Genomic DNA, 15,609 nt, shown 5'->3' with positions numbered 1-15,609 from the left:
ACTGGGGAACGTAACACACCTACCACAAAAAATGCAAACATACAGTTTGCAATAATAAAAACCAACGCATCCCCAGTTAGTAAACCCGTGATAGAGCGTCGGCAACCACATTCGCCGAGCCCTTCACATAAGCTATCTGTACATTATATCCTTGTACAATCAGAGCCCACCGCATAAGGCGGTGGTTCTGATTGTACATTTGTTTTTTTTTAAACTAAAGGATTATCGTCCGTGAAGACCATTACAGGCAAGGCACTGGAGCCCACAGATACCTCAAAGAACTGTAAGGCTAGCAATAAAGCCAGCGTCTCTTGTTCAATTGTGGAGTACCTTGACTGACATTGTCTCCATCTGTAAATCTGTTCACTGCTATGGTCTGAAGAGAGAAAGCCACGAAGTTGCTCAGTGTCACATCCTGTGCATTAGTGCCTGTGCTGCTTTTTCTCCTACTCTTCTGAAAACACTGAAACCAGACCTCTGATTTACTCATTGGAGTCCCACGTACAAAGATAAAAGAAAATCAGATATCAATGTGAGGAGTTTATTTCCAAAATCGTATATCCACACATTTTTCACATTTATGTTTTCAACAGAAATTATTGCTTATGAGTGAGTACCTTCATGTATGTGTAAAATATTACTGTTCTCAGATTTTTTTATTAATCGATTTTACATTTTTTATTATTGTAATTTTTTTTGCAAAACGCAATATAAACTTGGCAAAAAAAGAAGCTGACCTTTTTCAGGCCCCTGTCTTTCAAAGATAATCTGAAAAAATCCAAATATCTTCACAGATTTTAACTGTAAAGGGTTTAAACATGGTTTCCCATGCTAAGGTCACAGTTATGAAAACTTAGCACACTAAAGAGGCCTTTCTACTGACTCTGAAAAACACCAAAAGAAATATGCCCAGGGTCCCTGCTCATCTGCGTGAACGTGACTTAGGCATGCTCAAGGAGGCATGAGGAATGCAGATGTGGCCATGGCAATAAATTGCAATGTCCGTACTGTGAGACGCCTAAGACAGCGCTACAGGGAGACAGGACGGACAGCTGATCGTCCTCGCAGTGGCAGACCATGTGTAAAAACACCTGCACAGGATTGGTACATCCGAAAATCACACCAGCAGGACAGATACTGGATGGCAACAACTGCCCGAATTACACCAGGAATGCACAATTCCTCCATCACTGCTCAGACTGTCCGCAATAGGCTGAGAGAGGCTGGACTGGGGGCTTGTAGGCCTCCAGTAAGGCAGTTCCTCACCAGACATCACTGGCAGTGTGTCACAGCATCATCGGACTGAGCTTGTTGTCATTGCAGAAAATCTCAACGCTTTGCGTTACAGGGAAGACATTCTCCTCCCTCATGTGGAACCCATCCTGCAGGCTCATCCTGACAATGTCCCTCCAGCATGACAATGCCACCAGCCATACTGCTCGTTCTGTGCGTGATTTCCTGCAAGACAGGAATGTCAGTGTTCTGCCATGGCCAGCGAAGAGCCCGGATCTCAATCCCATTGAGCACGTCTGGGACCTGTTGGATCGGAGGGTGAGGGCTAGTGCAATTCCCCCCAGAAATGTACAGGAACTTGCAGGTGCCTTGCTGGAAGAGTGGGGTAACATCTCACAGCAAGAACTGGCAAATCTGGTGCAGTCCATGAGGAGGAGATGCACTGCAGTACTTAATGCAGCTGGTGGCCACACCAGATAATGACTGTTACTTTTGATTTTGACCCCCCCTTTGTTCAGGGGCATATTATTACATTTCTGTTAGTCACATGTCTGTGGAACTTGTTCAGTTTATGTCTCAGTTGTTGAATCTTGTTATGTTCATACAAATATTTACACATGTTAAGTTTGCTGAAAATAAACACAGTTGACAGTGAGAGGACATTTATTTTTTTGCTGAGTTTATAGCCATTGCTTATCTGGAATGGAATGTTTGTATCTTGTATATTTTACTGTGCTATGTGGTTATCTCATCTAGCTATCTTAAGGTGAATGCACTTACTGCAAATCGATCTGGATAAGGCCATCTGCTAAATGACTAAAATCTCAAATGTAAATGTTTTACATACATATACAGTATACAGTGCATTCGGAAAGTATTCAGATCACCTAACATTTTGTTAGGTTGCAGCCTTGATATGTTTTCCCCCTCATCAATCTACACACAATACCCTATAATGTAAAAGGAAACATATTAGAAAGAAAAAAATGAAATATGACATTGACATAAGTAATCAGACCCTTTAGTCAGTACTTTGTTGAAGCACCTTTGGCAGCATTTACAGCCTCGAGTCTTCTTGGGTATGACTGAAAACTGAAAGCATACGCCACCACATTTAACCATGGCAAGGTGATTGGGAATATGGCCGAATACAAACAGTGTAGTTATTCGCTCCATAAGGCAATCAAACAGGCAAAACGTCAGTATAGAGACAAAGTGGAGTTGCAACGGCTCAGACACGAGACGTATGTGGCAGGGTCTACAGACGATCATGGACTACAAAGGGTAAACCAGCCAAGTCGACGTCTTGCTTCCAGATAAGCTAAACATTTTTTTTTGCCCGCTTTGAGGATATCACAGTGTCACCGATGCGGCCAGCTACCAAGGACTGTGGGCTCTCATTCTCCGTGGCCGACGTGAGTAAGACATTTAAACGTGTTAACTCTCGCAAGGCTGTCGGCCCAGACGGCATCCCTAGCCGTGTCCCCAGAGCATGCGCAGACCAGCTGGCTGGAGTGTTTACGTACATATTCAATCTCTCCCTATGTAACAGTTTTGCTTCCGTCCCTGTCCTTGCCCCTACCTGGGCTCGAACTAGGGACCCTCTGCACACATCAACAACTGACACCTTCGAAGCATCGTTACCTATGGAAATAACAACTTCAAGGTCTCAGAGCGAGTGACGTCACCAATTGAAAGGCTATTAGCGCGCACCCCGCTAACTAGCTAGCCATTTCGCACCGGTTACACCTATCCCAGTCGGCTGTCCCCACATGCTTCAAGATGTCCACCATTGTTCCTGTACCCAAGGATGCAAAGGTAACTGAACTAAATGATTATCGCCCCATAGCACTCACTAATGTCATCATTAGTGAGTGCTACGCTTTGAGAGACTAGTCAAGGATCATATCACCTCTTCCTTACCTGACACCTTAGACCCACTTCAATTTGCTTACCGCCCCAATAGATCCACAGATGATGCAATTGCCATCGCACTGCACACTGCCCTATCCCATCTGGACAAGAGGAATACCTATGTAAGAATGCTGTTCATTGACTATAGCTCAGCAATCAACACCATAGTACCCTCCGAGCTCATCATTAAGCTCGGGGCCCTGGGTCTGAACCCTGCCCTGTGCAACTGGGTCCTGGACTTCCTGACGTGCCGCCCCCCAGGTGGTGAAAGTAGGAAACAACACCTCCACTTCACTGATTCTCAACACAGGGATCCCACAAGGGTGTGTGCTCAGCCCCCTCCTGTAGTCCCTGTTCACCCATGACTGCGTGGGCACGCATGCCTCCAACTCAATGATCAAGTTTGCAGACGACACAACAGTAGTAGGCCTGATTACCAACAATGACGAGACAGCCTACAGGCAGCAGGTGAGGACCCTGGGAGTGTGGTGCCAGGAAAATAACCTCTCACTCAGCGTCAACAAAACAAAGGACCTCATCGTGGACTTCAGCTAACAGCAGAGGGAGCACCCCCTATCCACATCGACAGGACTGCAGTGGAGAAGGTGGAAAGCTTCAAGTTCCTCGGCGTACACATTACTGACAAACTGAAATGGTCCACCCACACAGACAGTGTGGTGAAGAAGGTGCAACATCACCTCTTCAACCTCAGGAGGCTGAAGAAATTTGGCTTGACACCTAAAACCCTCACAAATCTTGCAGATGCACAATTGAGAGCATCCTGTTGGGCTGTATCACTGCCTGGTACGGCAAAAGTCTGCACAACATATCACCGGGGCAAATTACCTGCCCTCCAGGACATCTACAGCACCCAATGTCACAAGAAAGCCAAAAAGTGCAGTACAGGTGCAACAAAGTTGTGGCCTAGAGACTGAAAAACAGCTTCTATCTCAAGGCCATCATACTGTTAAATAGTCATCACTATCACCTTAGAGGCTGCTGCCCTATATACATAGACTTGAAATCACTGGCCACTTTAATAATGGAACACTAATCACTTTAATAATGTTTACATATTTTGCATTACTCATTTGCATGAGTGTATACGGTATTCTATTCTACTTCACAGTATTTTAAGTCTATGCTGCTCCGACATATCTAATTGTCTACGGACAATTCCTTTGACCTCGTGGCTTGGTTTTTGCTCTGACATGTACTGTCAATTGTAGGACCTTATATAGACATCCAAATCATGTCCAATCAATTTAATTTACCACAGGTGGACTCCAGTCAAGTTGTTGAAACATCTCAAGGATGATCAATGGAAACAGGATGCATCTGAGATTAATTTAGTGTCCTAGCAAAGGGTCTGAATACCTATGTAAATATTGTGTGTTGATTGATGAGGATTTTTTATTTATTTAATCAATTTTATAATAATGCTGTAACGTAACAAAATGTTGAAAAATTCAAGGGGTCTGAATACCTTCCAAATGCACTGTATATATTTATTTTTACATTTACATTTTGGTGTCAGAAACATAGCATTTGTATAGTTGTTTATTAAAATTGTAATTATCTGTTACACTTGACTGTGTAAAACCTGCCATGATTAGATTGTGTTTTTTCCACTCTCTATTTCATTATTTCCTTAAACAATAAAAGCTCATTTACCAACATTTCTGAAAAAGGATATATGGTGTTTTGGAATGAAACTCTTCATTCATCTCTACAACTAAGGGGATGTGTCAAAATGATTGTCAAACATGGCCAGCTTGCCCGTTTCTATTAGCCAAAGGCCAAATAGGGAAGATGATTTTATTTGAGATTGGACTGAGGCAAGTGGGTCAGAGTTTTTGAACCTAAACTATTTCAACCTTTCCTCTGATTCGCACAAAGAACAGGTAATAACAAGAATAAGCTTGTTCGTCTTTTTTTCTTAACCGTCTCACTATTACATTACCCCGTTCTCCACTTCCCGCATTAGTGGAACTGCATTTGAGTCTTGAGCCCACATTTCATCCTAAAACTAGGTCTATCACATGCTCTTAACACAATCTGAAGACAGACACAACACATCCAGTGACTAAACCACAGCAGTGAGAAGAGTTGAACTGTGTGACATCATTACATGACAGTGCAATTAAAATGTGAAAACGCCTCCTCAGTGACCACATAACAGCTCGCTGGTGAGTCGCTCCTCAACTCTGTAAACGGTAACAAGACTCTCTTACGTTCACATTTTTTACATGGTGCTATTGACTGTACAGAATGAAACAAACCTTATGTGAATCAGTCACACACTGGACCTTGTGTTGCAGGACCAGAAAAGGGTGTGGAACAAATTGTGTTGCATCCATTTTATTCAAAATACATGTCTCTGTTTCAGTCATTAACAATAGTTGACAGACTTCATATACACAACACAATATATGTCCAAGGCAATACTGTAGAAAATGTTGCAAAAACATATTTCTAATGTTATTAAAAACATTTTTTGTCAAGTAATCAAAAGGTATTATCTGCCAGCAGAAATTGTTGTAATGTTTAACAATATGAGGCCCTCTAAAACAGTTTGATGGACATTAATGCATCATAACACTGTATGAATTGTCATTATTTAGTTCAGTTGAATTCGTTAAAAAATAGAAAAGGGATTGAAAACTACAAAACAAGTTCAGGTAATCATTTCTGACTTTGTCCTTGTAAATCATCACACGTTGTCATGTTATCAAGATGGTTAGTTCAGTTGCCAGCATAATTTATTAGCCCATGGCCACTGTTCTACACTGGTATTTTATTGCACACTCCCTTGAAGCAGTGGAACAAAAGCTATATTTTGAAATTGAGTGCAACCCTTGATGATGATGCACAAATCTGAGGACTGAATTTTGAAATATAGTGTGATTACTGTATAAGCTGATTTCACTGTGAGGCTCTCACTGCTTCTCCACCTTCTTCATTTTGACCAACCTGTTAAGGCCGGCAGACTCATAAAACAATTCCTATGACATCACAGGTCAATTCCTCCCCCCTTGTTGACTGTCCTCCTATCTGTCTGTGGAACTGCACCTGTCTATGGGTCTTCCAACAGTTTACCTTCTCCCTGAGAACGATGCTTTTGATGCTGGGCAGGAGGTGGAGAATGTTGCTGGGCAGAGACACCACCCCTGAGTTGGACAGGTTGAGCTCCTGTAAGGCAGCCAGTCCGCTAAACACCTCAGGGTTAAGTGGTCTCAGCCTGCTGTTGTGGGACAGGTCCAGGACCTGCAGGCTGCTCAGCTCACTGAAACTTTGGAGCTGGATGGAGGTGAGCTCAGACAGTCCACTGAGAGACAGGTAAGCCAGATCCCTTAGCCCTGTGAAGCTGTGCCTTTCGATGCTTAGGATGGGGTTGCCGTCCAGGCTCAGAGACCTCAGAGGGAGACCCTGCAGCTTGGGCACGGCCCTCAGACGATTCCCTGCCAGACTGAGGCTCTGAATGTTAGGAGGGCTTAGCACCTGTGGATCCCTAGTCATGACAGTGTTCAGCAGGTTGTTAGACAGGTCCACATTGAGAGGTCCTGCACCGTGGCCCTTGTTGGAAAAGACCTCTAGGTTGACCTCCTGGAGCCTGTTGCCACTCAGGTCCACGTCGGCCAGGGGCAAGCCAGAGAAGCAGCCGGGGGCCAGCTCCTCCAGGGTGTTGTGGCTCAGGTCCAAGGTCTCCAGGTAGCGCAGCCTGGAGAAGATGCTGCTGTTGAGCCTGGAGAGGAGGTTGTTGCTGAGGTCCAGGCTGGCCAGCGTGGTGTAGCCCGGGCCAGACAGCATGGAGTCAGCGATGGTGTGGATGGCGCTGGAGGACAGGTCTAGGGAGGAGGTGTCCAGGGGGATGGAGATGGGGACCACCAGGCCATGACCACGGCCCACCCCACTACAATCGACCCGGGTCAGGCTGAAGCTGTGGAACAGGCCGAAGCTCTCGACTTCACAGCGACAACCTGGGTGGCAGTCCATCACTGCAGCCACATAGTGAAGGACAAGCAAGAACCAAACACTCACACCCAGGAAACTGGACATAGCAAATCCTGAGGAAGACGCAACATGTTTGATTAAATTATGTTTTCATTTCATGAATTCATTACATTCCTATTCAAGAATTTGGTTATTTAGAAGACCTATATTATTAACGTCTTCAAATAAGAACTTTTTTCCTCTTAGAATTAATGTAATGTCCCTCAGGACAAGTTCAATCATACACTCAAAGGCACAGAGATAACTAACATGAACACTTTTTCTATTTCGGTTGTCAAGGGAGATGAGAAATACTGAGGAAAGTACTGTATATTTTCAGTATAAATTGCGATATGGTTTTTGGTCAGAGTAAATAACTTTCTCTGTGGGGGAAGCATTGGCTTGACTGTTGTAAATCATACAACCGTCTCTGTGTTCATTCATCCACCATGTATGCATCTATCATAATCACACATGGAGGGACCACATTTAGAGCCACTTAATATTTTTTTTAAACACATTAGTCAAAAATCATCATTAATGACCCTTTCCCTTTAATTAACAAAAGCAAACCCTACTGATTTGACCTAGTTTTTTGGCTTGCTCCTCAAAAAATGCTGGCGCCCATGACAGAAGCCAAACGTGAGTCGGCTTGGGGGTGTGGTTTGATGTGTGTGTTTCTTGGGTGTGTCCTTCACGCCATCAAGACACACCAATCTGTCAGAACCTTTCCCGCAGCTGTTTCGCCCCCACTCAATCCCCACAAACAAACCTCCTGCAGGTTGAGTTAAATATACATGCAGATGTATGGTGATATGCTGGAGGAAGCTTTGAATAGGTCAGCAGCCTACAGAGCAATATGAGAAGAATGCAATTGCTGAATTTATGGAGATATTCTAAACTTAATTTTTTTAATGTAGTAACAGGTCCATGTAGAATAAACAACCCTTTACAAAATACCATTTAAGCAGGTAGCTGCAGTTGTTATACCAGAGATGTTCTGCTAATATAACAAGGTGCACCTCTCATGTCAGAGTGGTCATACTGCCCAGTGTGGTGTATCGTATATAACAGGAGTTCCTTCCCTGATCCGGGTGCAGAATACACAGGGTTTCTCCCTCCCCATATTGACTGATACCATTCAATTCAATAATAATAATAAAGACAATACAAGTAAAAGTTGTGTCTAGTAACATTTTAATGCCGAGTGCCAGGTATCTCCATTTAGAGACATCAGTGTCAGCCCGTCTGTCAGTCTCGACTTCATCACATAATCTTGCAAGTGTATGTGCTGGCTCCATACATGTTTCTGTGAACACATAGTCACTGTTTTATTACCAATTAGAGTTAGGATAGGTCATATCTGACACACAAACTGGTACTATGTTAAAGTTAGAACAGGTCAGATAATACCTACCCAATTATGGTCTCCCCATCAAACGACCGAGACTGGCAAACGCATCTACAGTCCTCTCCATCTGTAGAACTAGGCAGAGTTGAGGCAAAGTTCATCAGTGAGGTATGGAATGAAAAGGGTGTTGCAAATACTGGACATTTCTGCTGTACTGTATTATTAGTAATCACCTTCAGTCCCACATTGATGGGCATGGCAGCATAGATCAGCTTCTGATCCCGTATCAAAGACACTGATTAGATTATCAATGGTGGTTATGATTAGTATGGTGATTAGTATGGTGGAACCAACCTTATCGATGCATTCACCTTTCTATTTCACTTTAGATATCATGATCAGTGAAGTGAAATAGAATGGTAAATGCAGCGATCAGGCTGGTTCCACCAGGCTAGGTTACAAAGGTGAATTGGGACAAACCTCGAAACTCTTTTGACCTTTGACCAGGTCAAATGTCACCAACCTAATTCAAGTGTTCTCCCTGTTCCATTTATAGGAAGGCTCACAGCGAGGGATGTCTGCGTGAGTCTGAGGGTCCCCTAGCTGACCTTCTCTATGATGCATGTTCGGCTACAAACTGGACATCTCTTGAACAACTGCAGCTAACTACATAACCAGCAATAGCGTTATCTAACGTCGTTAGCTAGCTAAATTATACCAGAGATGTCATTATATTCCAGGATCTCTGGTTATACTCACCAGGCATGGTCAATCCGTATAAGGATTTTCAGTCTGCCGTCCTTGGAACGCGTTGGGGGCAATGAAACAACGGAGCCCCATTCAATGAAGGGAAGCCGAGTGGGCAGAGGGGCGAATTGCACGTGGAGCTTGGCAAAATGGGCCATGATTTGTTTATATATTTGTAATCATTTACTCACTGATACACTGAGGTTCCAAACTCTGCTTTAGACAAGACTGACTTTATGACCCAAATGATCTTATTTACACTTTGTCAATTTTGTTTCTGACTCATATCGATTCCACAGGGGCAGTCGTTCTTTAAGTACAATAAACTGCTACAGCACACCATCTCAAATACTATAACAACCATCTTCCCTTTCTCTCAGAAGCTACATTTGCACATTGGACATGTTGCGGATGAATCCTAGGTCTACGAGTTTATTCAGTATTCACAGAACATTCTTGTGGCCCTGTGTTCTGTGGTAAATCACACTGCTCACATGTGTCATGTCAACCGGAGGGGTCACACCTGTCCCCACCTCTGCTCCGGGGAGGGATCAGTTGTGCAGTGTGTGTGTGTGTGTGTGCCCGGACAATGGAGTTATGGTGAAATACCTGCCAAGGGGGAGCATTAAGCTCCAGGTGTGCAGTACAAAGCACGGCTCACCCTTTCTGAACTCTGGAACTTGAATGAGCTCTATCTATATTCACCTAGTATTTTGCATTGGCAATACAACTATTTTGAGTATTATTAGGTTTAGAGGTCGACCGATCAATCGGAATGGCCAATTAATTAGGGCCGATTTCAAGTTTTCATAACAATCGGTAACCTGTATATTTGGACAACGATCTGTCATTGCACCAATGTACCTAACCATAAACATCAACGCCTTTCTTTAAAATCAATACACAAGTATATATTTTTAAACCTGCATATTTAGTTAATATTGCCTGCTAACGTGAATTTCTTATAACTAGGGAAATTGTGTCATTTCTCTTGTGTTCAGGGTATATACAGCAGTTGGGCAGCCTGGCTCATTGCGAACTGTGTGAAGTCCATTTATTCCTAACAAAGGCCGTAATTAATTTGCCAGAATTGTACATAATTATGACATAACATTGAAGGTTGTACAATGTAAGAGCCATATTTAGACATTTCAACGGTTCCGTATATCACTGAAAGAATAAAAGTTTTGTTTTCGAAATGATAGTTTCCGGATTCGACCATGTTAATGACCAAAGGCTCGTATTTCTGTGTGTTATTATGTTATAATTAAGTCTATGATTTGATAGAGCAGTCTGACTGAGCGATGGTAGGCACCAGGAGGCTCGTAAGCATTCATTCAAACAGCACTTTCGTGCGTTTGACAGCAGCTCTTCGCAATGCTTCAAGCATTGCGCTGTTTATGACTTCAAGCCTATCTACTCGGGGTGTGCGCTAATAGCGTTTCAATCGGTGACGTCACTCACTCTGAGACTTGGAGTAGTTGTTCCCCTTGCTCTGCATGGGTAACGCTGCTTCGAGGGTGGCTGTTGTCGATGTATTCCTGGTTCGAGCCCAGGTAGGGGCGAGGAGAGGGACGGAAACTATACTGTTACACTGGCAATACTAAAGTGCCTATAAGAACATCCAATAGTCAAAGGTATATGAAATACAAATCGTATAGAGAGAAATAGTCCTATAATTCCTATAATAACTACAACCTAAAAACCTCTTACCTGGGAAAATTGAAGACCCATGTTAAAAGGAACCACCAGCTTTCATATGTTCTCATGTTCTGAGCAAGGAACTTAAACGTTAGCTTTTTTACATGGCACATATTTCACTTTTACTTTCTTCTCCAACACTTTGTTTTTCTATTATTTAAACCAAATTGAACATGTTTTATTATTTATTTGAGGCTAAATTGATTTTATTGATGTATTATATTAAGTTAAAATAAGTGTTCATTCAGTGTTGTTGTAATTGTCATTATTACAAATAAAAAAAAATTGTCAGGTTAATCGGTATCGGCTTTTTTTCGTCCTCCAATAATCGGTATCGGTGTTGAAAAATCATAATTGGTCGACCTCTAATTAGGTTCCATATTAGATCAACAGAACAGTAAACGTAAAGGTACCTTATTAGAAAATGACTAAAGTAAAAGTCACCCAGAAAATCCTACTTGAGTAGGCTACTCAAATTCCTTATATTAAGCAAATCAGACAACACCATTTTATTTTTTATTTGCGGATAGCTAGAGGCACGCTCCAACACTCAGACATAATTTACAAACGAAGCATGTGTTTAGTGAGTCCGCCAGTTCAGAGGCAGTAGGGATGACCAGGGAATGTTCTCTTAATAAGTGTTTGAATTAGACAATTTCCCTGTCCTGATAAGCATTCAAAATGTAACGAGTACTTTTGGGTGTCAGGGGAACTGTATGGAGTAAAAAGTACATCATTTTCTATAGGAATGTAGTGAAGTAAAAGTTTTCAAAAATATGAATAGTAGAGTACAGATACCCCCAAAAACTACTTAATTAGTACTTTCAATTATTTTTTACTTAAGTACTTTACACCACTGTCTTTGAGTTTTTTTTAATTAACTAATTAACAGACTTATTTGAAACTGAGTGCATATACTGCGTGTATTTCCTGTCCTGACAACATTTCTCCTCTCACAGCCTCTATAGATAGATGTGGAGTTGGCCAATAATTCACCAAAATAGAGGAGACCCGTTATTATCACCTCAACTACAATTATCACATCCCTTTCCTTTCTCTGCTCTACCATTCTCTCACCACCAACCTTTTGCTTTCACTGTTCAAAGCATCACTAAGTAAAACTACATCCTTTATCCTTTCTTTGAGGAGCAAAAGGTGTGTAACGGCCATTGTATTATTATCTTGACAGATGGATGTTACTTTTTGGTCATCAAATAAAAGAGAAGTTTGGGGGTTCTGAATAAAAGTATTTACTTGATACGAAACAAATCTAAATTCTTTATTGCATGATTGGACTTCTGATAAGCCATGTATGCTTTTGAATCTCTCATGTTCAGATCATTAGCCTATACTACAACAGCAAATCACATAGCAGACTAAACTCCACTCCATGGTGAAGGAAGTTTGAGGAACTTCATCAGAATCTTCCTTCACCAAGTTTAGTCCGCCAGGAATCACATAGACAGCAATGTTATCGTTGTGATATGTTACAATGTTTCAAAAGTCAACAACAATTGTACTTTCATCCAGACATAATAACCTCAGAATAAAGTTATGTGAACTGTCTTTTGAAAAGTTCAGGTCACATTCTATGGGTGATTTGAATGCAATGTAAACCGCTCACCTTTCTTGAAGAATTGTACCACGTTTGTGGCACTTATTCAGCCGATATGTTAAGATAGATCCCTTTGCGATGGCAAGAGACAGTATTATGTTAAAACAGACTGTCGTTTACATTTTTTCCTCTTTGTCTGCTTCTCCCATCTGCCGTATAACTTTTCACCAGTACAGTCCATGTAACGTCTTTCACGCAAGCAGAAGTGTGCCGCCCATTTTAACCTATTTCTAACCTCGTTCTTCTCAGATTACTTTTGCGGAAAAACTCGTGCCATGGCTCACGATGCAAAATCTACTGCGGTCAAAACTATCCTGCAAACAAAAATCCTCCGTCAAGCCATCCGCGCTGTAGAATATGAATGCGCCCATGCACTGAACATTATGGTATCACGAGGAATAACCTATGCTTGACAGGGAAGACGATCCGATCTCTGAACCTCTTCAGATTTAGTGTCGCCAGAGAATTGTGTGACGATTATGTGATATGTTTATACCCAGTAACTTCATTTAAATAATTGAGGCAAATTATACTGACTTTATTCACACTTTTTTGTTTCGGTTTCGGTAACAACATGCATCACACGCGGAAGCACATGCCTCCTAGGCAGTAGTTCGGTTAGATCCTATTCAGTGATTGAGATTCCACAGAACTAGGATTGCTTTTGGATCTCTTGAAATAGGTCAGAAATACGGTCTTGAAGCAAGGAAACAGCACTTTATGAAGGCACAAATTTGATCAAAATCATTTCCTGATTAATAAAGCTATGATTGGATTGTTTTTAATGATCATTTACCTATTGTCAAATATGATCATGTATAAGATTTGGATGGTCATGATTTTATTTGAAGAGCTAATTCAAATAGATTGCCAATACAAGTTATTAATCTCATATTCCCAAAAAATATATATCCCATATTGGAGACTCAATGAAAGTTTAACATACTGTTTCAAATATGTATAATTTAGAAAATACACATACATGACATAGTTAATAAATAAGCAATAAGACCCAAGGGGGTGTGGTATATGGCTAAAACACCCTGGTTAAGCCCTGTTCTTAGGCACGACGTGAAGTGAAGTGCCTGGATACAGCCCTTAGCCATGGTACAGTATATTGGCCATATAACACAAACCCCCGAGGTGCCTTATTGCTATTATGAACCGATTACCAACATGAATAGAACAGTAAACATGTATTTTTGCATCATTCCCGTGGTGTATTGTCTGATATACCACGGCTTTCAGCCAATCAGCATCCAGGACCTAAACTACCCGGTTATAATGGCATTTATCCCATGTTGGAGACTCAATTAAAGGACCTTTTCAAATACAGTACATTTGGAAAGTATTCAGACCCCTTCACTTTTTCCATATTTTGTTACGTTACAGCCTCATTCTAAAATGGATTTAAAAAATGAAAAAACCCTCATCAATCTACACACAATACCCCATAATGACAAAGTGAAACAGTTTATTTTTTGTTTTTGCAAATGTATTAAAAATAAAAACAGAAACACCTTATTTACATAAATATTCAGACCACTTGCTCTGAGACTCGAAATTGAGTTCAGGTGCATCCTGTTTCCATTGATCATCCTTGAGATCTTTCTACAACTTGAATAGAGTCCACCTGTGGTAAATTCAACTGATTGGACATGATTTGGAAAGGCACACACCTGTCTATATAAGGTCTCACAGTTGACAGTGCATGTCAGAGCAAAACCAAGCCATGATGTCAAAACTATTTTCCGTAGAGCTCTGAGACAAGATTGTGTCAAGGCAAAGATCTGGGGAAGGGTACCAATACATTTCTGCAGCATTGAAGTTCTACAAGAACACAGTGGTCTCCATCATTCTTAAATGGAAGAAGTTTGGAACCACCAAGACTCTTCCTAGAGTTGGCCGCCCAACCAAACTGAGCAATCGGAGGAGAGGGGCCTTGGTCATGGAGGTGACCAAGAACTCGATGGTCACTCTGACAGAGCTCCAGAGTTCCTCTGTGAGTGTCCAGACAGAAGCCATTCCTCAGTAAAAGGCACATGACAGGCCGCTTGGAGTTTGTCAAAAGGCACCTAAAGGACTCAGAAGAGCTGATGAAATCAAGATTGAGCTATTTGGCCTGAATACCAAGCGTTACATCTGGAGGAAACCTAACACCATTCCTACTTTTCAACCTGGAACAGTCCTAATCATACGCCATCCGAGTGCGCAGCTGAACACTGTATGCTGGAAACACTCTATTTGTTATTTTAACTAAAACATAACCAATTTGTTAAACATAAATACCAAACCTGTTTTTACATGGATTCCTCAGCGCAGTTAGCTTATAACCGCTAGGACCGCTATTTCTCATCCCGGAATCCTGGTTAACTGACAGGTTAAAGTCTGCTTGAAAGAGCCGCTAAGCTGCTAATGTTAGCCATCAAGCTAACGAAGTTAGTCCCAGATTAGTTTTCCAACGGAACCCTCTTTGTCTGGAGAAGTAAATGAACGGTTCCAGCCCTGTAGGAGCTGTATCTACTATGCTTTGTTTCAGGGCAAACTGGATCACTCAGAGTTCCAATGCGGAAAATTATTTGCTTGCCAAGGATCTTAGGCTTGAGGTGGCTTCCTTTATCACACAGATAGCCATCCTACGTAAGAAACTGGGGAAAACGAAGACTGGAATGTTTACCTTTTCTATGCCGGTGGCTGGAAGGTGTTTGCGCATGTTGGATGCATCTCCGTCTTGTCATTTGTTGTTATCCGACTGGCCGGTGTTGCCTGGAGTCCGTTCACCAGGGGATCCATCTCCTGCCTCTCCTCCCCCATAGCTTGACCGCGATAGCGGAATCAAAAGAGCACAGCAAGAGGAGCATGGCAATCAACAATGGTTACATGTCACAAGCCGTGGAAGCCGAAGACAGCGGCCTACCGCAAAGCAATCTACACTCCCAACGAGAGGCCCGGAGTGGATACAAACAACGACTAGTTTTGCCATCCTAGAGCCTGATCTTCCTGCACCTTCGTCGCTGGGGGTACCGGTCTCTGTGGCCGCTGTGCCTACTCCTAC

General features: G+C 42.1%; 1 protein-coding gene across 4 annotated transcripts; it reads right to left on the bottom strand.

The window, feature by feature from the left end:
- Positions 1-5,492: 5,492 nt before the first annotated feature.
- Positions 5,493-13,115, bottom strand: LOC115105581 (tsukushi-like). Of its 4 annotated transcripts, none has more exons than XM_029627774.2 (3): positions 12,564-13,110; positions 8,558-8,626; positions 5,493-7,214 (listed from the first exon to the last, which is right to left on the bottom strand). In XM_029627774.2, the coding sequence occupies exon 3, from the start codon at positions 7,204-7,206 to the stop codon at positions 6,139-6,141; it is 1,068 nt and encodes a 355-aa protein (XP_029483634.1). In that variant the 5' UTR covers positions 7,207-7,214; positions 8,558-8,626; positions 12,564-13,110; the 3' UTR covers positions 5,493-6,138. The 4 variants fall into 4 exon arrangements, 3 of the variants coding, with proteins under 3 accessions (XP_029483634.1, XP_029483636.1, XP_029483633.1); XM_029627776.2 differs by lacking the exon at positions 12,564-13,110 and adding an exon at positions 9,251-11,045; XR_003859889.2 differs by lacking the exon at positions 5,493-7,214 and adding an exon at positions 8,321-8,449 and having other exon boundaries at positions 12,564-13,115.
- Positions 13,116-15,609: the final 2,494 nt, after the last annotated feature.

This window comes from Oncorhynchus nerka, linkage group LG22 (genome assembly GCF_034236695.1).
Source record: "Oncorhynchus nerka isolate Pitt River linkage group LG22, Oner_Uvic_2.0, whole genome shotgun sequence".
Taxonomy (NCBI): Eukaryota; Metazoa; Chordata; class Actinopteri; order Salmoniformes; family Salmonidae; genus Oncorhynchus; species Oncorhynchus nerka.
This window is presented reverse-complemented; position numbering and strand designations above follow the sequence as displayed.

Coding starts and splice junctions, on each gene's coding strand:
- LOC115105581 (XM_029627774.2), bottom strand. CDS start 7,206: ATGTCCAGTTTCCTGGGTGTGAGTGTTTGGTTCTTGCTTGTCCTTCAC.